General features: G+C 36.5%; 1 protein-coding gene across 4 annotated transcripts in view; it reads right to left on the bottom strand.

Annotated features, from left to right (window-relative positions):
• Nucleotides 1-26,155, bottom strand: part of CDKAL1 (CDKAL1 threonylcarbamoyladenosine tRNA methylthiotransferase) — a 640,596-nt gene that overhangs the window by 346,217 nt on the left and 268,224 nt on the right. For all 4 annotated transcript variants that reach the window (XM_082415179.1, XM_082415181.1, XM_082415180.1 and 1 more), the window contains one exon: nucleotides 20,436-20,539. In XM_082415179.1, the coding sequence (XP_082271305.1) occupies nucleotides 20,436-20,539 (104 nt within the window). The remainder of the gene's footprint in view (nucleotides 1-20,435; nucleotides 20,540-26,155) is intronic.

Below are 26,155 nucleotides of genomic sequence, written 5' to 3'. Positions count from 1 at the left end.
ATATGTCCACCCTTGCCTTTGAGGAATATGCGGTGCTAGTAAATAAAGGATGATGACTTATTCTTGTGTTTTCCTGTGCAATCGTTTCTGTGAAGATAATCTAAACATTGGGGTATAGGTTCTTAATCATACTTGTTAGTAAAAAGAGCCGTCACCGCAGCAACCATCCAGTGAGTGCCCATTCACAGGCCCTCTGTGAGGAATACATTATCATGAATTCTCACAATTTGTGCAAAGTAAAGAATTCTTATTTCCAGGTTATAGATGAGAAGACTGAGGCTTGGAAAGGTTAAATTACTAGTTCAAAGTTACATATCTGGCTAGTGGCCAAGCCAGGATTCAAATAATTTGACCTCTTGCCTGGCCTTTGCTAAGCTCACAGCCTAGTAAATAGGTGATCTAGCTAATGTCTGTTGAATGTATGAGAAAAAAAAAAAAAATCCTGATATTTAAATGCTCTGAATACAAATGAGTAAACTTTAGGAGAGAAATATAGTATTGCTGACATACTTTCTGTCCACCATCACACTACATATTAAGTAATAATCAAGTAATTTCCCAAGAGATAACTTACAAGGATTTTTCAACCTCTTCTCATTTGCTGCCTTAAATGAATTTATAATAGAAAGGAGGCGGAAATGAGACACATTTTATTAATGTTTTAGGAGCCTTATTCAAGATAAACGTGAAAAAAAAATTAGTTGGGTAGTAAATTGCTTTTAACTCTCTCCTTCCATGGAGCTGGAGGCAGCTGGTTACCAGGCTGAGATCCACCGAAGGGACATTCAGATGGCAGCACTGTCACTGAGAGAAAAGCTCTCCAAGCTTCTGTGCAAGCCCACTGACAAACACTGACCACAGGGGCATAGCTGGGGGCGTTCATGTAGTTTTTGGAAGAAGCTAATATGTCTTTCTCTCGTTTTCCATTTTAGGAAAATTCATGGAAATGGAATGACAAAATGCATGGGGATTCTCCTGGTGGAAAATTTAAATAGGGGTATTTCTGTTATTTATAGAAAGCTCTTAGAGAACCACTCAGACCATACAAATATTACACTTGTATTTATTAAAGAGATTGTGAAATCGCTCATCTAATGTCAGTCAGATGCAAGCAGAGACTCCAGAAGATTGCCCAAATTATTCTGATACACTGAACCCTGATATAAAATAATACATGGTATAAAAAAAGTTGGCCATTAGATGCTACTTTGTTACTTTTCGTGTAACATGAATGTATACTATAGATTCCACTAAAATTTTTCATGATATTAAAATGCACATTAATAAAGAAAGCAGTCATATGTGAACTACCTACAACATCATGCTAGGTGCCTTAAAAATATTTTTCTTAATATTAGTGAAAATACTTATAAAATTCATTTAGCACATTTAAAGCATTTTACTTTCCTATATATACAACTTGAAGTATCATTTTCTTAGTCTTTTTTTAAAAACCATTTTAACCATTCTTAAGTGTACAGCTCAGGGGTATTAAGTATATTCATATTGTTGTACAAATAACTTATTCCTCAGCTTGACTGAAAAATAAATTTTTGTTATATTTGAGACAAAAATTACATCAGCCTGTAGAAATAAGACATGTAATTTTTAAAAAATTACAAAAGATGCACTTTTGTAATTTTTTATAAAATAATCTTATTTATAAAACATTTTGGAGAACAATGTGCATTTAGTCAATGTGAACAGCTATTTTAATTATTTTATTAAAAAATAACTACAAAAGTGGTGAATCATTTAGAATGAGATAGTCATGTGGATGTTACTAAAGACAGCTTTACTCAAAAAAAAAAAAAAATCAACTCGATGATTGGTTTTAATATATTTCACATAGCTGAGACTGTGAATTACATCATATCAATACCACTGTTGAAAGCAACTCCCAACGAAAATGAGATGAGATACTGAACAGATGAAGTGCTGTTCAAAGTCAATGTAGCCCAGACTTAGAGGACAGAAGAATTAATGAGAAAATGAGAATCTAACAGATGGTGCTGCAGGATTCCTCGCTGCACATCTACCACCTCAAGCAGCTTCTATACATGCAAAGCCCCAGGGCCCCACCTGGTAGCAGCATAATTACCCTAAATGTGCACTTATGTTTCATTACACCTTGGCCATTACTATGTGCACTGATTACAAGTATCAATCCCTTTCATTTTCATACACCTCTGCAGTTCCATAGCATTCAGCTGTGAAAACTCAGCACTCTGGTTGCTTCTAACATGCGGCCCATGCTGATAAAACCGCAGAGGGTAAATTATTTGTCACTCTACAGGGTGCCAATTCAGTTTGATAAGGATGACATCATCCCCATTTTACCAATAACAATGGTACTAACAAGAACGTGTAATCAACAAACCTCAGTCCTCCGCTAGCCCTGGCAGGTGCAACTCTTTTTATGCTAAAAATAAGCCAACATTAGCTTCCAGCTCAAAACTATTTCTTTTATCACAATGCTAAGCAGAAGTTGGCTTCCATAAGGCACTGCAGCTGCTGCCGCCGCCGCCGCTTCTGCAGATGCCTGCATTAATTGTATCAAGGACATACTGAAATAAGTGCTTATTCAGCACAATGGCTATTGGGGAGCAGCTGGAGACGCAAGACAAACTGTCTTGAAGAGAATGTACCAACCCAGTGTGTAAATTACAATGATGAAGTACAAAGAGAGTCGAAGTTTAAGGGCCTAATATAACTTCAGAACAGCATGAAAATTTAGTGTTATCAATGGAGTCTGAATGCAAGTATTTTTGAAGTAAGGAACAGACACTTTCAGATTTCACTAAAACCACTTTTAGAATGGGGGTGATATTTAGTACCCCTTCAACAAAAGTACAAATAAAAAAGTTACCATAAAAATATCGAATTGATACTGCTCTCCTTCTATGTATAAATCATAATATAATTCCCCTCCTGTGTGTGTGTGTATAGGCAGTGTGTATATTTCAAAGAACTAAACAGCAATATAATAATAACATTATTACACAGAAGCAACATGTGGCTCAAAAGAAAGGACTGATTTGTCTAGCTTTCTTCCTCATCCCCTTACTACTTATTCGTGCCCCCTTTATACACGCGTTTTATGTTCTTTAGTCATATCCCTTCCATTTTCTAACCCTTCCATTAGAGAGCAAAAATGAATTAACGGTGATTAAAGGCTATTCCAGGTGATAGGTTATTATGGCGCATTCAATTGTGCCAATTTGGGTGGGGATAGGGGAAATGGGTCCATAAAGGTCCTGCTGGAGGGGAATGGACTATGAAGTCAGAGAAACACTATGGCCGGATAATGACATCCCATGATTCTTTGTCAGCCTTCACCATGGTCTCCCCAAATAATACATACCCTCTGTAGAAGGGACTAAGGATGGCCATACTCCTGCACTGGTTCAGAAACCAGCCTGAAAACAAACAGTGGGCCTAATAATACATCAACACATCTGAACTGACTTGTGGTTGAGGTCATGACCATCTGAACTGACTTGTGGCTGAGGTCATGACCATCTGAACTGACTTGTGGCTGAGGTCATGACCAAGCTGCTCCACATGTGCATCACAGACGTCACTCCCACGCAGGCTGCACTTCATTCAGGAGCATGGCTTTTGAACTTCCACAAAATGATCCACACTCCTGGCAAAGAGTCACACTTCTACAAATTAGAAATGGCCTCGAATCAAAATAATTAAGTTCTTCAAACTTTTCAAATATTAATTTATTAAGACAGTAGTAGATCATTATCATCTCCAAATCCACAAAGGTTATACCACTAGTAATTGGCTTTCTTTTAGGTGACATCTTGGACACAGAAACAAAGATTTAGTCATTTACAACTAAAAAATTACAAGGGACTTACTCCACATCACACTGAAATAAATGCTGAGCTGCTGGCTGAACTCATTCATCAGATAAATGACTTGATCTTCCACTTTAGCCTCGAAACACAGCTACTCAAATACAAATACAAGCATCAGAAAATTCAAACTGCTTCTTTCCACACTTTCGAAGTATCAAAAAATAGTTAAAAACACACATGATAAGTCTTGAATGCCAAAAGTCTACTATACAAGTCATTAATGCATGGCAAGTACAGTTTAATTTTAGCTAAGCGCAAAAAGGGTACTTTACATGAGGAGACTAGGATGGATTTGTAGAAACACTGTTTAAAGCACACAGAGACAATAATAACTGTACTTGTAATCAGTGCTGGGAACCAACACCTTACTGCTTCAGTAATAATTTCCATCTTTATGTAGCATTTCCTAGCACAACTGCCATGATGCTAAAATGTTATTATGGTCATATTCAAACCATGATATCATATGCAATCCCATAAAATAACAATTAACAGTGTGTCTTCATTCAAACGATATATAGCTGAACTTTAAAGTTTCTAACCAATTTAATCACAATGGATACCACTCAGATGATTCCATTCACTTACCCATAACCTGACTATCTATAAAATAGCATCCCTAAGAATATTTGAGGGGTTAGAAAAGATACATTTAAAAAACAATAAAAATAAAATTCTGGTGTAAACCACAAAGCAAGATAGTCATGCTCCAAAGAGTCTTAATAGTTTTTTTTTTTCTGAAACAGTGTTTTTTTCTTTGAATGTATTTGATATTTGATAGATATATTAGCTCTTGAGCATCATTTATCATGTTTATTTTTAATAGGGCTCCCTTAGAACAGCTGCCTAAGATGCTAATCTTTTCTTTTTTCTTGGGCCTTTTGTAAATATTTGAAATAGCTATTCATTAACAGTTGCACGTTTATTCAGTCCTGTTGTACGGCTTGTGAACTGGAATTAGCTTTTATTTTATTTTTTCTATCTGTTGGCCAGACTAGAGAAACCCTGCTGTTTGGGTTCAATCTGTCAAGGTTCAAATTATCCTCCAACTGAGAGCTAATCAAGGGCGTCTGACCTGGTTTGCAAATAAACTAGGAACAAAAGTGGGTTTATTTTTTCTTTCTTTGGAGCACTGGTTCTCAAAAAGTAAAGCCACACAAGAGTGGGTCACAAATGCAATTGCCTAAAATTAAAAACAGACACAACTGGCAACTGAAGATGAACTGGATTTACTTGGCATTTCTGAAGTACCCAGTTTTGAAGCTATAAATCCACTTTTTAATAGGAATTGGTTTCCAAATACATTTCAAATTAAAATTCACAGTTCATTTAATGCAAATCCGTGGCATGAGGAGAACATAGATTTTAGGCAATCAAGCTACTCTGGAAACTTTAAGTATCTTCATGGATCCAAAGCCTCAAGGTAATAGTTACATATAGTAGAACTAATCTTTCCGCATCATTAACATCATTACTATATTCATTTTACGTACATTTCTAAACTATGAAATACAGTTTTATTTTCTTTTAAACATTTTTAATCTCCAAACTTGAAAAGAACAGGTATTTTTACAAATTAGGCAGAGTTAGTTTTAAATGTACCTTAATGAACTACTTAATGAATGTACTTAAATGTAGTCTATTTACTGACACACATATTAAAATACTTTCTGCTAGTATATTAAGGTACCTAGAACCTAAAATTACTGCTTGGGTCTGATTTTCAGCATTCTGTTGTTTTTATAAGGTATCTAATCTTTTGAAACAGCGACGCCAATGAAACTGAAAACCTGTGAAATGTGTCAGTGCCACCATTCAAGAACATTATGATTGCAGTTCCACTAAGGGCCTCTCTCAAAATGATCCCAACTGATGAAATGACCCCAGTTACCATAATAAACTAAACTGCGCTATAGCAACCAATGCATTTGCAATATCAAGTATTTGAGTACAACATCTTCCCAGAGGGGCAGCATGCTATAGTGCAAAGTACAATGGCCCGTCCATCAGGAAACCTCTATTTTATCACTCTCCTTCAGACTTGCAGTGTAACCTCTCTGTGCTTCAGTAAAACAGGGACAAAAAGCACCAGCAGCTGTAATCCACTAAGCAAACGTAGGGATGAACTGAAAAGCTACACGTAAAAGTACGAAGAACATCATTTGACACCCACTTCTTAGACAATTCTATTAATATAAGGGCCCACAAAAGAGCATAATGTCTGAATTATATTTATAATCACACCTGTATTCATCACGAAAAATCAGTATGACAAATAAGAATGAAAATAAAACAAGGAATAAAATCGGTGATGTGCAAAGGTTCTATTTTATGGGTTTTGGTAGGAGAACATAATAAATACTAGGCAGCACATAAAATAAAATTTTCTTTGCTTAGGGATGGCAATTTGGCTTCCTGAAGTCCATACTTAAGAATAATTAGCAATATAGTGGCTGAATATGTGATCAGATGTCAAGAGTGAGCTGACACCCAATCTGAAAAATATCTTGCCCTACCTAAAATACACTGGTCCAAGGGTCCATTTATTTTTCCTTTTATATAAATTATTCTGAACAAGCCAGCCTCTTTTAAGCAGCAACTTATATTTTATCAAATTCTATATTTTAGTGAAGAAAAATATGTTTTTGCTTCATAACCTGCTATCAAGTCATACTTACAAATCACAAATTGCTTCTTGTAAATGTTCCAGGATTCACTACAAAAAATGTAAACTGTAAACAGCATTTCACTATCACAAATCCTCCACTTAATAGGTACTTGACAAATGTTTGTTAAATAAACAAATAATAGTAATAACAATTAAGATTAAACCCAACACTAACCTTGGCTAAAGTGCTACAGAAAACCTCATTCTCCTGTATTTACGCAAAAGTAAGTTATTTTAAACAGCATCATTTTAAATCAAGAACTAGTCATCAAAAAGAAAAATGTCAGTCAATCAGAGCAAACAAATTTACAGATTTTTGAAATTCATAGGGAGAGGTATATTTTCATGCCACTGAAATATTTATGAATTTATACAAAGCATATACTATTTGAAAATTTAGTTGCAGAAATAATACTGCTGGAAACATTCAAATGCTGGGCTAATACAGTTAGAGGAATTATTTTTAAAACCTTTATTCAATTATTCTCCACTTAACATAGTGCCAAGCTTCTCCTACCCCCCTTCCTTTTTACTAAAACTAATTACACAGTGAATTATATCTCCAAGTCAGTACAACTGTAAATGAAGGTCAGACCATTGCATATAAATTATTTCTAATCTAAAAAATAAAGCACAGATGTAGCCAGAGTGAACAAATATAGATACAAAAACAGAAATGAATTCACTTGTATATAATACGTAGCAACCCCATTTTTCAAAGAAAACAGATATTATCTTTTTAAATCCAGTTTTCTTCAACATTTCCTATGCAGAACATTCACTTTGTTTCAAATATTATCTAGTTGGCCATTATTTGCTTATATGATATAGTACGGGTATACATTAATATTCACAAAAAGAAACAGTCTGAACTGTGCCCAATCCACGTAATCCTCCCTAAATTACCTTCCATCTGTGAACAATCCATGTCTCTCTCATTAGCAGTCAAGGATACTGGCTGACTACTCCTTCAGACTCCAGGATCCACAGCCAGACATTGAGAAGGTTCATAGGTTCAAAGGTTCTGAGAACATTTACTACTTCTAGTAGGTAAGATGAAAGACGAAGTTTCCAGTCTACAGTTATGAGAATCATAAGGGCATGTATCAAAAAACATTTACTGAACATTAATTGTGATATCAAGATAAGTAAGACCCAAGCAGTCCTTATCACAGAGATCACAGAGGAGGTAGAGAATATAAATATTTAAACAAGTCACTTTAACTACACCTGGTAAGCACTATCACAGACGTATGAAGAAAAAGTTCTGTGTGACTGAAGAACAAATGATGAATGGTGAGAGATGACGGCTGAAGAGGAGATTTGAGACTAAAATATGAAAGGTCATGAGGACCAGCAGTACCAGTATCAACAGAGAACTTAAAACGCAAATTCTCAGGCCCCACTCAAGACCCACTAGAAACAAAATCTGCATGCTAACAAAATCTCCAGGTAATCTGTCTGCCCTTTAAAGTGTGAGCAGCACATCTACAGGCCAGTGTTTCTTCTTAAAAACAGCCAGGCATGGGCATGTGAAAGCATGTGAATACACACAGAACAGAAAAATACAGAAAAGAAAAATAAAATGGCAACAGCATTTTCTCTTTTCTGTTCCCCTTCCTCCTTCTTGCCCTCTTACTATATCGTTAAGAACAACAACAACAATAATAACAACCATTTATTATTCTCAAAGTATCAGATTTAGCATTACATTATCTTCTTTAATATTCATGCTGATTATCTAATGAGCATGCTTTACTCCTATTTCTCAGACGAAAAACTAAGCCTGAGAGAGAATAAACAGTTTTCTTAAGGGCACAGAGCTAACAAACTATGGAAACAGAATTTAACCCTTTCTGTTCTTAACCAAAATGCCATAGTAGCTAAGGCTTATCTGAATCACTGCTCTTATCACTCAGTGATATAATGGCTTACTAAATTGCAGACTATAAGCTACATGGCCCTGTGATTTTCAACTCCCTCTATGCTTAACAATTCCTGGTGATATGCCAGTAATTGTTTAAACCATATCCTATTATTACCACCATATTTAGTTTAATGGAAAACAATCTTGAATATATTTATTGAATATATATATACAATAATATTATACTGAATAAAAGGTACTGTAAATATAATAATGGCATTATGACATTTTAATACTAAAATATATTTTAAAAGTATCTAACAAAATATACTTATTGCTGCAAAACACACTACACAGAAAGTTAGTGGCTTAAAACAATAATTTATTATTGCTCCTAATTCTGCAATGTGGATTAGGTTCAGCTGGGCAGGTTTTTTTTGGATCAATGTGATAGTGGGAACATTCAATATGACTTCTTCATTCACATCTGGAGTCTCAGTTAGAATATCTGTGGGCTGACTATGCATCTCTCTGTCCATATGATACTGCCAGTAGGGTAGCTCGACCTCCCTCAAGGTGGCTTAGGGCTCCAACATTCCATAAGAACAAGCCCCAGTATACAAGTGCTTATCAAACTCTGCTTGCATAATGCTTTCTAATGCTCCATTGGCCAAAGCAAGCCACATGACAAGCAGATAGTCAATGTGGAAGGGGTCTATCTACACGAAGCATGAATACTAGGAGGAGTGATTCACTGAGGGCCACGGAGTAGTAGTCTACCAGGATTTTTCAATAGTTTACCCACATGGTATTCAGAGAGAAGAAAACAGGAATTGTTGATTCCCTGGGTTTGTTAAATCTTAGATTCTAAAATGTATTTATAAAATCTGTAAGTAATTATGAAACATAAAATCAAATAAGCTTAAATATTTCAAATACTATTTATGACAAAAGTGGGTTTTGTCCATTGCACACATAGCCTTTTATCCCTGAATCAAGTCCCGCACTCCGCAAGTGGCAAGCAATATGGCCCACTCTAATTAATTAGCTAGGATTTTCTCCTATTTATTCCCCATGTGCTTGGGTTTATTTTCTCTCTACTTTTCTGGTTTCAGACTCTGGTTTTGATTTCTGACTCAGATCTCTTTGTTTTGATGAATTCCTGGGCTACTTTTTTTGAGTTCCACCATATTTCTGGGCTCTAATCATGCCGCATCAAATGCGCATGCACACACACACATTCTGTATCAGGCCTGACTCAGGAAACACTGCTACTATCCCCACACCCACCAATGAAGCCTGTCACTTCACACCCACTGAGGAAGGTATTTAGAGAAATCAAATATGTATTTCCTAATAAGATGAACATGTAGAAGACCATTTACGTAGCTTACGTTGTTTATGCTGATATTCTTGACCGTAAATGGTACGTTTCTTCTCCACTTCCATTCAATATTTTGATCAAATGACTCGGTATTTGGGAATCAAGAAGGTTCTCTAGACAAGTTTCTAGAAGTGGTCCTCACAACACCTATACCTGGGTCATTTGGAGCGACTCATTTGAAAATGTAAATTCCCAGGTCTATGGCAGACCTACTGAATAGCAAATATGGCCAGATACTTGCATTTTAAATACACATCCCAAAGGTCCAGTGGTTATTCTCAGAGACAGTAAAGTTTAAGAACCGCTTCCATAGATGATTACTACCTCACCATCATTCACCTTCCTTAACTAAAATTCAACAAGTCCAAAAGATCTATGTGGAGTGTATGATCATCTAAGCCTTCATTCCTTCCCTTTTTCATTCAATTCATTCTTTCATTAGATCTTTCTCATTCTGCCCCAATTATATTTTCACTGGTTAAATCCTCTTACCCCCAGGTTCTCACCCATACCAGAAATGAACTAAAGGGCATAATATTTAAAGTCAGCAGTCTAAATCAAACTTTTCTTTCTTATATTACAAATAACAAGAAATGTGTTGGAACTCACGACGAGAAATAAAAAGCATAACTGAGAGCAACAAATAAAAAGAAATACAGAAATTTATAACCTCTGCTGAGCAGCCAAGGTCCCACTAACAAACATTTTTTTCACGCAGAAAATTGTGCTTGCCGCACCTGACATTGTGCAAGTATGTTTACTGCAATTTAATATCCACACAAGCAGGAGAAGAAATTTAATAATTTTTCAGCTGGAATGAATTGACAGCCAGTGTTAGAAAACTGCATACTCTGCAGAATCAATAAAAGCTGCTGGCATCACAAAGTAGTACTTTTGCCCAGAAAACATCTCACAAAGGTCAGGTTTACAAACCACCAGGTAGCAGTATCACTTTCACATCTTTCCAGGGCTATTAAAATTCCATTAAACAACCTTCCAAAACTAACTTGCAGCCTTTAAAGTTCACCAAAATGATCCCAGAGACAGATCAGCCTCAGTTTAAACTCTGAAAGCAAACCCTTGGTTAACTTCTGTCCCCTTGTCACCAAAAATCGTTTGCAGAATTCTGTTTCATAGAAGAAAAATATCAAAGCAAATATTTATTTATAACTAGAAACGCAGACCTACACGGATATACTCATTTGGTAAAATGACAGATACCCGTTAACTATCAGGAACTACTTTCCAAAAGTAAATTATTTCTCTGTTGCAAATCTTGGAAAGCTGCCACCACCACAAATAATCTGGTATCATAAAATCAAGCCTGTGTTATAAGACACAGTACTCAATTGTGAAGGAAGAGCAGCTGAAACTAAGCAATATCTCTTGCCCACTTTAGAAATATAGCTTTTCCAGGCTTTATTTTCATTGCAGGTTCCAAGTCGCATATGGAATTTCATCGAGTATAATCAATTCAGGATTAGCCACTCATTCAACATTTATTGAGCACCTACTAAACCCAAATACACACACACTGTCACCCGTGCCTGGCCTGATGCCCTCCTGGCTCAGTCCCCCAGGGACCTGAAACCCAGATGGAAGGAGAGCGGGAACATGTGTTGCCGAGGACGAAGAGCCCGCCTCTGAGCAGATGCTCGGCAAGAGTCTTTGTTAAGTGCTTCAGGTTTCCTCCAAAGGGCACAAACTTCATTATTTGCTTATTTGATCTCAAAAGCAGATGGATGTGCACTCAGTCAAAACAGAATACAGGCACCTTAGGACCCTGACAGAGAGCAAGGAACTCTGTTGCCCTGCTGAAACCAAATGCCTGGCGGAAAGAATTGGGTTTCCAATGGAGAATGGGCAGGCTATTTGTTCCTCTAAATCAGTGGTCTCCATATTTTAGAAAATCACTCTCCGGAATCACTTAAAAATTTTTTAAAATGCATCTCCAGGGAGATGTATTTATTAATGACACTCAAGCACTACTGTGCTAATATATTATATACAACATGAAACATACACCAAAAAACTTTTTAAGGAAGAGAAAATACAGATCCATACAAATTCTAGTATCTTCTTCCTGCTCTCTGACATATCATCTCACAAAACGACCTCGGGCATGCAGACCCTAAGCTAGCAGCCTCCACAGCAGGATTCCTTTGTGGTGCCCAAGGGCTATGGAAGTGGGGTCAGATCACTACAGTACCAAATACTCAGAATGTACTGTCTTAGCCTCCCAAGAAATCCTTTCAGACTGTTATGCTTTACGGGGCACGGCTGCAAGTTTTAACAAGGAATGCCAAAACATACAACTTGAAGAAACTCGGTAAGTGAGTCTGAGTGTTAAAGGGACGCTGTTGAGACCTCCTGCATCTCTCGGTGCTCCCTATAAGAGCTCACGTGTGAACATTTTCTTTCAAATCTAATGCCAAGTTGGGTTGTTTTTATTCCTTATAGACTATAAGCTTTTAAGAGAAGCTCAGAGTCGAAACTGCCTATCTGACTATGGCCTACTTTCCCGTGTTCCAATGCCACACCAAGTCTTGACTTTCCTCATATGTTTTCCCAAGGTCTCTTTATTTTATATGGCTTTCATACTTACTTGCATACTTGCAGGTTGTTTTGTGGAACAAAATAGAGTAAAAAAGATAAAACTCACCAGTAATGGTGGGGGATGGATATAAAAACATATTCCCAGAAGCTCCAAATTTTCCGTACTTCGGATTACATGTACTCTGAGCTACGAAAGCTTAGAGAATTATGAACAGATGTCATTTCGTAAAACAGCCTTGGGACTGCATCCTTGTTTCCCACAGCAGAGATAAGCAAACCGCACCACTGGCCTCCCTATCTTACTGGCAGAAGTAATGAAAGGCTGATTATAATAATATATTGTTATCACCGCTTTTCTAAAGCGTGTGCCTATCAGGAGAAATATGAACTGTTTCTAATAAATGTTCAATAAATATTTGCTGAATGAATGGCAAAATAACAACTATATAGTTCCAATAGTTACTTCAGTTAAAGAGTCACTGTTTGGTTTCTTTCTTTCATAGACCTCTAGCATCACATAAACCTTAAGATTAAGAATGGCAAGTGGATTTCATCTGGAATACTAAGCAGTGGCTAATAAGAACTCTGTATTAAGAGGGATTCTGCGGAGAAAGCCTGGTTGATCAGTAAAGGATGCCTGGAGTTGGGAAGGCAGAGGCGCAGCACAAGGGCTGTCAATTTGCTGACACCACCCTGACAGATAACGGATGTTTTCAAAATGCAGAGATATTTAAGTTAAAAGGCTCAATGGTTTTTGCCATCTGAAGACTTGCTTCCTGGTTCTGTGTACTTTTAATTTTCATTAGTCCAACTGGCTACTCTGTCCTCCTAAACTAGGAGGAGCTCCTTGGAGACAAGGACCCCATCTTTTCCACATTTTTAATTCCCATACAGCACAGTAAACACTCATAAAATGCCAGCTGACCCTTTTGTGATACCTGGAGATAAAAATCACTGAGCCTTTTCACTAAATAAGCACCATTGGATTTTGAAACCAGCCATTTACTAGCAGGGTGGTGTCTGCAAATTAAACAACACACTGTTCTGCCCTGCCAACCTCCCTAACCTGGCTCATTCTTCTTTTTTTTTTTCTTTAATTAATTTTTATTGGAGTATAGTTGCTTTATTGTTGTGTTAGTTTCTACTGTACAACAAAGTAAGTCAGCTATAGGTATACATATACCCCCTCTTTTTTGGATTTCCTTCCCATTTAGGTCACCACAGAGCACTGAGTAGAGTTCCCTGTGCTACATGGCTCATTCTTTACTAATCAAACAGGGTTTCCTCCTCATAATCCCTCTCAGTAGAGGTCAAGGGGGTCAGTTCATTTAATAACTTCAACCAAAAAATTATCTAAACCAGTGGTTCTCAATTCAAGTTCTCAACTCTGGCGTATACATTAGAATCAACTATATTTTAGAAAATGCAGGGCCTCCCAATCCACAGAAATGATGGTGCAGTTGTCAGCAATGGGACACAGACATCAGTGTGGTTTTGGTTTTATAAAATTTCCAAGTGACTAAAATGAACAGCTAGACTGATAATACTAATCTATTCTAGATCAACATTAGTTTCTAAAGACTACATCCGTCTCTTATGAATTTATGATGTGTATTAGCATATTAGAGACAATAGGAAGTTCCCAATAACGTCTCATTTACTTTAAGTTAGCTTTCTCCAAAGTTGACCATTAAACCCTTATTCAAACATGGCCACTCCCATTCATTCATGTACTGTCTGTGGCTGCTTTTATGCTAGAAGGACAAGAATGAACAGTTGCAGCTTACACCTTGTAGCACACAAAGCCTAAAATATTTACGATCTGGCCCTTTAAGAAAACATCTTCCAGCCCTGGACTGGTGTATTTAAGGATACACCAGAGAAATACTAAACTACACCAGCCAATTCAGGCCGAATCCTAAAGGTTCTGAGGAAAGGCCTCAGAAGCAAGGGCTCATTAAACAGGGTCCCACCTCTACTTCAATCCTGGCAGTTCTGCTTTCACTTTTCAAAATTCATTTGAAGAAAGAGTTCCTTTATTGCTAAGAAAACTCTGAACACCACTGACTTAGAAACTCAAAGGTCTGAAGAGGCAAGAACCAAGTAAATCATACTCTGGTCTGCCACAGATAGCCTGAACTAACATTCTCTGAAATCAGAGTGATTAATCTCAGCTTATTTAAGCTAAATATCTGATAAACAGCTCTTTAGGCACCAGATCTCCCTATCAAGCTATATGTATTATGTACATTACATTTATTTAGCTCCCCCCATTAAAATGTCTTTAAAAGTTATAGTTTAATATTATATTGGGGGATTTGCAAGAATCAACAGAAGAAAAGACAATGTAGAAACTATATCTTAAAATTCTACACATTGCCAGCTAAAGGCATTTCTATTATATTTGTCAGTCTCTTAGAAAAGGATATAAGAAAATAATTCTTCTTAGTGTTTACAGCCTAGAAACATGTAGATTTCTCATTATAAACTATATCCTTGGGACTTCACTGGTGGTGCAGTGGTTAAGAATCTGCCTGCCAATGCAGGGGACACGGGTTCGATCCCTGGTCCAGGAAGATCCCACTTGCTGTGGAGCAACTAAGCCCGTGCGCCACAACTACTGAGCCTGCGTTCTAGAGCCTGCGAGTCACAACTACAGAGTCTACGCACCACAGCTACTGAAGCCCACATGCCCTAGAAGCCTGCCTGCCACAACAAGAGGAGCCACCGCAATGAGAAGCCCGTGTGCAGCAACAAAGAACCAACAGAGCCAAAAATAAATAAATAAATAAATAATTTTAAAAAAATATATCCTTCCATTTATACATTCAAATCAAATTATATAAATCACCCTATCTCCTTATTCTTTGGGACAGCCAAGATTCACCAGTTGGTATAATTATCTTCCCTCTTGAAACATAACACAGCATTTCATACACCCTTTATTTTCATGGTCTATTTACATACAATCATTTAATGTAAGCTGCCTAAAATCCCTTTTTGGAAGTTGACAATGTATAACAAATATGTACAGTAACATTATTAATCCTATAGAAGAAATAGATTTCTCAATTTGAACACAGCACAAATGAAAAGATAAAGGAATAAAAGACATTTAAATAACTGCCATATAAATTAATAGGATGCAATTATTGGTCTCTTTTTAAGCTTAGATGAAAATCAATATACAGTACTCATTGCTAAAGGTGATAAGTCAAATGAGACTTCATGTAAACCATACAGCTCAACAATCTGAAGTTCATACACCAGAAAATCAAATATTGCTCATATCCTTTCCTATCTAAAAGGGCAGGAAGCAATGTTTTCCAGCTGCACTGCATAATTAATCTCATACACAATAGACAGTATCTTTGCAAGTCTTGAAATAAAACAGAATTCATTTCATAAAATTCCAACATTAATCTTGAAATCACTAAGCATCAAGAAATTTTCTCCTTGCCCTGAATATTTCATCTTAATTTATTTACCTTTCCATAACCGGTTTATGCCACTTATCTTGTGGGGGACGTTCAGATTTATGAGGGAGAAAAAAAGTAGCAACACAGAAATGAGATCTAGAAAAGCATATGAGAGCTATAAAAACAGATCATCCATCATCTCTACATTTTGATTCCAGAGACAGCAGTGAAAGGTGTTTCCACACCACTCACCCAGCACACTTAAAAAGGTTTGCTCCATCACTTATACAACTGAAACTGATTGATTAGTTGCTAGAGAAAAATCAATACAAATATCCTAGAAAGTACTAGCTTGCAAATTCATTCTGGCCCCAACAAAGTCCTGGTCATTGCTTGGCATGTTTTTCTAGATGTCTAAAATGCAACCATGTCAAACCCCAGCCCCCAAAGACTAGGAATTTTTAAAACCTGAAGTCTGGCATAGGTGAGGAAGTGAGGGGAGAGGTTTCCCAATGGTCTGTTAGAACAATGTGATGATACCCAGAAATTAACCTGGTAAATATTACACTCATATGCAGAACTGCCCACAAAATTGATACACATACTGAGAAGGTAAAAATAGTCAATGAAAATGTCAAGGGGCTAGGATAAGTCAAAGAAAAAGAAAAAAAACACAAAATGCTAGGAAACCAATGAAATATAAACTATATTTTTTTTATAAAAGGTAAACTAAAGTTTCCATTCAAAAATATAAACAATTTTATTTAATGATATCCATTCAAAAGTTAATGAGCTCCCTTTCTCATTCCTGGCAGCTGAATGTATAGTCAGTATATTTTTAGTACTTTAGGAAACCATTTTATATTCAGAATGATTTCATGATTATTTCAGAAGCTCTTCTGAACGCTCCCATGCCTGTGGGTTAGCCCTAGTCTCTTCACTCATTAGACTTCTAAGAAATAAATGTTTATGAATATAAAATGCTTCATAAATATGCTACTCAGAAAGAAATTGTGATCTTATTGTATAGTCTGTCACGTGACAGGCAACCGGGACTGTAATCCCTATTCTACAATTGGTGTAGAGTTTTTTCTTAAATCACTTTGTATTTGTGACACACAGTCATTTAAAACTTCAAGAAAATGAAAGAAAGGAAATGCAATTTTCAGTTGGGAAATTTAACTTGCACTGACAGGACGGCTTTAAATATAGCACTAAAATTTACTGACAGAATATTTAGACTTTTCACCTTAGAGTAAATTTTCAAAGAATCATGTTTATTATTGATTATAGGACAATTTAATAATGGTATAATGTAGAATTTAAGGAGCTCTGACCGCCCCCCCAAACGTTCCTAATATCTGAACTACTAAAGAACGAATTAGGCAGAAGTCACAGAAATAAGAAAAACGGGTTATTTCTTCTATTACATTTAACTTCATAATTATTCTTTGCAATTTTATTTATTTATTTATTTATTTAAAAAAATTTTTGGCCGTGCCACGTGGCGTGAGGGACCTTAGTTCCCCGACCAGGGATCAAACCTGCGCCCTCTGCAGTGGAAGCACAGAGTCTTAACCACTAGACCGCCAGGGAAGTCCCTTCTTCGCAATTTTAAAACTCAAACATAGGAATCCTATAAGACCATTATGATCCCAATGTCTTCTGCAGAAAAGAAGACAATGCTGCTAACTCAATGTCTTTAAAATGTGAGCTTATAGACTGCTATTTCCTACTGTGAAATTATAAGACCATCCTTAGCGTGAATTTGCAATTCTCAAATTAAGAAAATAAAAGGTAATTGTCATACTAGTTTCTATCTATAGAGACGTTTTTCATAAGACATATTTTAGAAGCAAAAGAAACTTTGTCTTTTGATTCTAATCATTCAATGTTCCAATATTAGATGTTCCAATATTCTCACTCAAAATTAGACTCCTCTTCTTGGATTTATTTTAAATTCCTTCAGTTTAAGTAACATGACTTCTTCATAATAAGGACACAATCAATTACTTCATGTAAGTTATCTCAAATTCAAACAAGTAACACTTAATGTCACAGTAATGAGAAAACAGTGGCTTGTATATAGGTCAAGTACCTTGGTCAGATCATGTGGCTGGTAAGCAGCAGAGCACTGTTTTGAATTCAAACTCTCCTATGGCAAAGAGCATCTTAGGACTTAAAATTGCCTAAACACACTGGCTTACCTAGAAAGTTATGACCTCGATATTTTAGTAACAGTTCCACATAGCAATAAAATGAGCCTGCCAGTCCGAAAACTAGCCTTCCATTTCAACCCTAATATACAGATAACAAGACAATAGAAAAATTTTACACCTACTACTGGGCATACACCCAGAGAAAACCATAATTCAAAAAGACACATGCACCCCAATGTTCATAACAGCACTATTTACAATAGCCAGGTCATGGAAGCAACCTAAATGCCCACTGACAGACGAATGGCTAAAGAAGATGTGGTACATATATACAATGGAATATTACTCAGCCATAAAAAGGAACGAAACTGGGTCATTTGTAGAGACGTGGATGGACCTAGAGACTGTCATACAGAGTGAAGTAAGTCAGAAAGAGAAAAACAAATATCGTATGTTAACGCATATATGTGGAACCTAGAAAAATGGTACAGATGAACCGGTTTGCAAGGCAGAAATAGAGACACAGATGTAGAGAACAAACGTATGGACACCAAGGGGGGAAAGTAGCTGCGGGGGGAGTGGTGTGATGAACTGGGAGATTGGGATTGACATGTATACACTAATATGTATAAAATAGATAACTAATAAGAACCTGCTGTATAAAATATAAATAAAATAAAATTCAAAACAAAAAGAAAAAGAAAAACTTTACACTGCATACATTCCTTGGTTGGGAATAACCAAGCACGTATGTATCTACTGATGATGATGAAAGTAATATTAAATAAACCTCTTCTAATACTTTCTCTATAAATAGCCACTAAGTCACTGCTAACCTCTGATATATTCTTTGAATCACTCACCTTAACCAGCAAAGTCACTTGTATTTGTAATTTGAATGCCTTCCAATTTGCAGAGTTAGGTGGATAGATCATAGAGTTTTAATATCTCCATTATCCAACAGATATATGGAAAAACAAACACTAAGTAAGAATGCCAGCAAAGGGATCATTTTTCAAATAAAGTAGGTTTCTGTGTAAATTCATGCCCTTTCTGAAAAATCCTCAAAGTAGCCATGTTGCAGAAAAGACAACCACCCAGACTTTTCCTTAGATTAGACAATTACCTGCCTCTGAAAGCGAACAATTGCAAGAGTCAGTAAGTTTCCATTTATTTCTTTCAATACAAGCTGAATGTGAACAGAGGAGGGGACTGTGCTAAGAATATAAAGGTAGAAAAAAAATTGTTGAGCCGTGTTAGGTTAATCAAGAGTGTTTTTCTTTCTGCTATAAAGAGTATTTCAAATTCATGTTGATAAAAGCTTTAGACTGAATAAGTTTGTTTGGAACTCATACATTCTGAGATTCAGGGTGTGAAGTACTGAAAGTAGCACTCCAAGTTACTTGCTAAAAGGAAAAGTACATTGCCAATAACTATTAACCCATAAGACTATGAGACAACAGATTATCTCATGTTGGTTATAAAAACACATCAATGGGCTTCCCTGGTGGCGCAGTGGTTGAGAGTCTGCCTGCCAATGCAGGGGATACGGGTTCGAGCCCTGGTCTGGGAAGATCCCACATGCCGCAGAGCGACTAGGCCCGTGAGCCACAATTGCTGAGCCTGTGCGTCTGGAGCCTGTGCTCCGCAACGAGAGGCCGCGACAGTGAGAGGCCCGCGCACCGCGATGAAGAGTGGCCCCCGCTTGCTGCAACTAGAGAAAGCCCTCGCACAGAAATGAAGATGCAACACAGCCATAAATAAATAAATAAAATTAAAAAAAAAAAACAACACATCAATGTTATATACATGTATTATAAGCCAAGACAAAAGGGGCAGTTTATGGTTATGTGTCAACACAACTGTGACTCAACACAACTGAGACTCGTGTTACAGATAAGTCTTACTATATGCTGAGAGATACCTAGGCAATCACATTTTCCAGCAAGTGATGACTCAAAAGTAGCTGGCCACCCACACAAAAATTGTTCTCATTAGGACCCTCTACCAGTACCAATATTTACTGCCCCACAGCAGTCCTGTGGATGAGGAGGGTTATCTCTACTGGCTCATAGTAAAACCTACCTTCTCTTTCCAAGACTCCTGGCAACCCTTATTAGCTCTATTTTCTAAATGGTCCGAAACTTACCAAAGAAAGAGGGAGAAATCTTGAGTATTTCACTCAGTCCACAAAAGTCTTATTAACACACAACAGAAGGTCATGGCTTTCATTTTTATTTTTTTGTCTCTTCCATGGAATATAAAGATAGCTGATACATTTCAAAATACATCACTTACCTTAGAGTCATAAGAAAACAGAAAAGTGGTGAAAGGGGAGTTATGTGAATATTATAACCTGAATCTGGTAACATCTTCTATTAGATAAGCTGAAATATTTGTAAACTCTTCAGAAAGCTAAAGAAGCGTGTATCTAAAGTGAAGTGTTACTTAGAAGACTATTATAATTTATTAAAAAGACTATAATCACACAGAATTCTAGAAACTCTTACCTTGAAAAGACTGTTTGGCTCTATCTACTAACTCATCAACTGGATAACTGGCCAAATTTCCTCTGGCGTGTTTAGTTTTGCAGTAGGTACAAGCATTGAGACACCTGTTCAAATGACAGCAATAAATAAAGTTAAATTTTTAAAGACAGTGCACACTTAACACGGGGAAAAAAATATCCAAAACATACATCAAAGTGCTGCTTTAGTATCATTTGCCAGGTTATGTAAGAGTTATAAAAAATGAATATCTACCATGCTTCATATTTATTTTATTTCCACCAGGCACAGAAATCTGCAATTTGCAATTCTGTTAAGTTTCAACTATTCAAGAATGATTGTACAAATCCCATATTATCTTCAAATGCACACATTAATGTGGAAACAAAAAGGATAAATGCTTACAATGGTTAATCAAAATCAAAAGAAATTAAAGATTCACATTTTTTAAAACCAATGACATTTATTTGGCTATCATAAAACTAAAATTTTAGTATCACTTAAATATACCGTATTATTCATAAATGAAAAAGCTTTTCATTTAACTTTTAACTAATGATTTAAGAATAAACAGGCAGGGAATTCCCTGGTGGCACAGTGGTTAAGAATCCGCCTGCCAATGCAGGGGACATGGGTTTGATCCCTGGTCCAGAAAGATCCCACATGCCACGGAGCAACTAAGTCCATGTGCCACAACTACTGAGCCTGCACTCTGGAGCCCGCGAGCCACAACTACTGAGCACTCACGCCATAACTACTGAAGACCACGCACCCTAGAGCCCGCACGCTGCAACTACTGAGCCCACGTTCTGCAACTACTGAAGCCCGTGCACCTAGAGCCTGTGCTCCGCAATGAAGAGTAGACCCCGCTTGCTGCAACTAGAGAAAGCCCACGTACAGCAACAAAGACCCAATGCAGCCAAATAAATAAGTAAAATTTAGAAAAAGAATAAATAGGCAGTACAGAATTCTCATAAGAAAGTACACCCTAAGAAATCTTCAGATAATATTTTTAACTCTTTGAAATCAGAAAAAAATATTAAAACATGTCCAATGAATGCTCTTTGGGATTATATTAGTCAAAGAAGAATAATGACAACATTAATTTTAAAAAATCAAGAAGTAGGATTAATTCCCAAAATACTTCAGACATGATACAGAATTGTCTTTTAAAAACTAAAATGTTGGACTTCCCCGGTGGCGCAGTGGTTAAGAATCCGCCTGCCAATGCAGGGGACACGGGTTTGAGCCCTGGTCTTGGAGGATCCTGCTGCAGAGCAACTAAACCCATGCACCAGAACTACTGAGCCTGCGCTCTAGAGCCCATGAGCCACAACTACTGAGCCCGTGTGCCACTACTACTGAAGCCCACACACCTAGAGCCCGTGCTCTGCAACAAGAGAAGCCACCTCAATGAGAAGCCTGCGCACCACAACAAAGAGTAGCTCCTGCTCGCCGCAACTAGAGAAAGCCCACGTACAGCAACAAAGACCCAATGCAGCCAGAAATTAATTAATTAATTAATTTTAAAAAAAAAACTAAAATGTTGATTCTACTCTTATAATTTAAAAATATAGTTTAAATAAATTTTCTTATTATAAAATTAAAGAAAAACAATTACACATAATAAAATATTCCTATGCCAGAAAGATAAGGCTCAACAACATTGAACAAAACGAATAATAACATTTCTTCAATGATTCAATTGCTATAATAAATAGCAAGGTTTTAAAAGACCATCATCATACAAATGCTTTAAAATTTCAAACAGAGGAAAATTGAACTTTTAATAATTATAACTGGCCAATGTATAATTTTGTTAATATATGACTTTAAAATACATATAAATCATTGAACTCAGGAGGCAACAATGTAATGCTTAATTTCTAATTATTTTTGCACAGAGCTCTTAAGTAAAACAACACACACATTTTGATTTTTAACTGACCACATGTTCTTAAACAGCTAACATTCCTTTCTTCCTAAGCCATTTACATACACACACACACACACACACACACACACACACACACACACACACACACAAATTGTGGCCTCTCTCTTATGAATAGAGGTTCTAGTCTCCCAATTGTTATATGTCTTCTCTTTTCAATTTCCATCTGTTCCATAACAAGGGCAAAAAGAAAACTGGTTTTTTTTGGCTTTTCCTTGGGAGAGTAACTCACTTTTGTTTAGCCCTGATGGAGCACCAGGCATTTTGCTAGATGTTTTACATACATTATCTCATTTAACTCCTCTAGAGTTGATGTTACTATCTACATCTTACAGATGAAGAATCTGCTACAAAAATTCAGATAATACAGCTCATTCCACAGAAATACAAAGGAGCATAAGGAGCATAAGATACTGCATACTATGAACAACTACACACCAAAAGTTAACTGAACAACCTAGAGTAAATAAATAAACTAGAAACATACAACCCACCAAGACTAAGTCATGATCCCATTTACAACAGCAAAAACAGTAAAATACCCAGGAATTAATTTAACTAAGAAGGTGAAAGATCTGTACAATGAAAAGTTTAAGACATTGATGAAAGAAAAAAAAAAAATCACCAAAGCTGGAGGCATCACAGTTCCTGATTTCAAATGATATTACAGAGCTATAGTAATCAAAACAGTAGGTGCTGGTGTAAAAACAGGCAAATAGACCAACATAAAAGAATTGAGAGCCCAGGAATAAACTCATGCATATACAGTCAAGTAACATTTGACAAAGGAGCCAAGAATATTCAATGGAGAAAAGATAGTCTATTCAACAAACAGTGCTGGGAAAATTGGATATTCACATGCAGAAGAATGAAACTATCACTAACTTATACAACTGACAAGAATTAATTCAAAATGGATTAAAGACAAATGTAAGTCCAGAAACCATAAAACTCCTAGAAGAAAACACAGGGAAACAGCTCCTTGACACTGTTCTTGGCAATGATTTTTTTGGATATGACACCTAAAGCACAAGTAACAGAAGCAAAAACAAGCAAGTTGGACTGCATCAAACTAAAAAGCTTCTGCACAGCCAAGGAAACAATCAACAAAATGAAAAGGCAACCAACAGAATGGGAGAAAATATTTGCAAACCATATATCTGATTCATAATAAATTCATAATAATATTTGATTATTACTCTACAATAAGGGATTCATAATATCTGGTAAGGGGTTAATATCCAAAATATATATTTTTATTTATTTATTTATTTATTTATTTATTTATTTATTTATTTATTTATGGCTGTGTTGGGTCTTCGTTTCTGTGTGAGGGCTTTCTCTAGTTGTGGCGAGCGGGGGCCACTCTTCATCGCGGTGCACGGGCCTCTCACTATCGCGGCCTCTCTTGTTGCGGAGCACAGGCTCCAGACGTGCAGGCTCAGCAGTTATGGCTCACGGGCCTAGTCGCTCCGCGGCATGTGGGATCTTCCCAGACCAGGGCTCGAACCCGCGTCCCCTGCACTGGCAGGCAGATTCTCAACCACTGCGCCACCAGGGAAGCCCCCAAAATATATTTTTAAAAACTCATACACCTCAATAATAAATAATAATAATCCAATTTTAAGACATCCAAATAATATGGATGGACATTTCTCCAAAGAAAATATTCAAATGGCCAACAGGTACAAGAAAAGATACTCAACATCACTAATCATCAAGGAAATGCAAATCAATACCACAGTATCACCTCACACTTGATAGAAAGGCTATTATCAAAAAGATAAGAGTTAACAACAGCTGGCAAGGATGTAGACAAATAGGAACCCTTGTGCACTATTGGTGGGAATGTAAATTGGTACTGCCACCATGAAAAACAGTATAGAGGTTCCTCAAAAAATTAAAAATAGAACTATTATATGATCCAGCAATTCCATTTCTGGGTTTATCTCCAAAGGAGATGAAATCACTATCTCAAAGAGGTATCTGTAACCTCATTTTCATTGCAGCATTATCTACAATAGCCAAGCATGGAAACAACCCAACTGTTCTTCAACAAATGAATGGATGAAGAAAATGTGATACGTTTAAACAATGGGATGTTATTCAGCTATTAAAAAGAAGGAAAACCTGCCATTTGCAACAACATGGATGGATCTTGAGGGCATTATGCTAAGTGAAATAAGTGAGGCGGAGAAAGAAAAATACTATATGATCTCACTGGTATGTGGAATCTAAAATAAACAAACAAAAACAGAAAAAAAAACAACTTCAAAGAAACTAAGAAAATATTGTTGATCACCAGAGGGTGGGATTTGTGGGAGTTGGGGGAAAGGGTGAAGGTGGTCTAAAGTTATAAACTTCTAGTTATAAAATAAATAAATTCTGGGGGTGTAATGTACAGCATGGTGACTGTAGTTATCAATTCTGTATCGTGTATCTGAACAGCGTTAAGAAAATAGAACTTAAAAGTTCTCATTACAAGAAAAAATCTATAATTAGATAAAACGAGGGATGTTAACTAAAACTGTTGTAAACATTTCACAATATATACATATATCAAATAATTGTGTTGTGCATCTTAAACTTACACAACGTTATATGGCAATTATATCAGTAAAACCGTGGGGGAAAAATCAGATAAGTAGCTTGTTTGAGACATGTAACAGCTAAAATTCAAATATAAGCCTGCCAAATTTCAAATTCCCTCCTGTTTCCATGCCAAGCTGCCTCCCCAGAATAAATATGTATCAAATATCCTAGCTATAGACAAATGCAGATAAGAAATAATGGTAAGATAGGCAATCATCTGACATGAGATATAAAGTAAGACAACACATATACTCAAAGATATGGCTGGTACTCATCATCCTGTGTATGGAACTATTTGTTTAAAACCTGTTTCTCTCCTTTATTCTTTGGAAATCTAAGGCTAGGCTTCTTGTCCATCCACTGGCCCAAACTCGTTATTTCACCGTTGTTTACAAGTTCTGTTTTTCATCCTACTGCTGCTCTGTGGCAGAATATGTCACCTTGTTTGTCTTGCCATGGTTTTTAAATTCTACTGCTCAGGTCCTCCAAGCTGATTCCTCTCTCTGTCCTTCTCCTCGGTGGCTTCATGATGGGCTCGATGCAAAAGACCCCTTATTCATTCACCTGGGATCCCCCCTCATGACTGCCATTCACTCAAGTTGAATCAGCACCGTTCTGAGGAATCTGCTCTCTCTACCCTTGATACTACTTATTCCCAATGGAGAGCTCCATAAATTAAGGGGACAATCTCGATAAAAGCTAATACTATTTCTAACTTGGGCTATTTCTTAAAAATAACTTTCTTAAGGGACACTAGCCTAGAGAAGGGGAAGGGACACATGTATTTTAAATATTTATAACATAAATCGATTAACACACATAAAACACTTAGAATACTGCCGGCACCTAGTAAGTGATCAGTAACTTGAATGCAACTGTTCTAAACAATTCTGTAAGGAATTAATTATGCACTATCATGTTCCAGGGGTACCTAACTTTATGGAACAGATGTGTTGCTGATAGGTTGACTTAAATCAACTATGGAAACCAAATCATGTTTTCCTACTGGCTCACTTAATAAAGGTGGAAATGTATCCCCCATGGAAAATCACTCATGAAAATGTACTAAAACATTTAAATAAAACAAGGTGATATTTGGAAACATTTATAATAATCAAAATAAGCCAGTAAGTATAAATAGTACATTAAGAACTCAAAATATTCTTCACTAAATTGC

This window comes from Balaenoptera physalus, assembly GCF_965194825.1.
Source record: "Balaenoptera physalus genome assembly, chromosome: 11".
NCBI classification, from domain to species: Eukaryota; Metazoa; Chordata; class Mammalia; order Artiodactyla; family Balaenopteridae; genus Balaenoptera; species Balaenoptera physalus.
The sequence above is the reverse complement of the archived record's forward strand: the minus strand, read 5'-3'. Positions and strand labels throughout refer to the sequence as shown.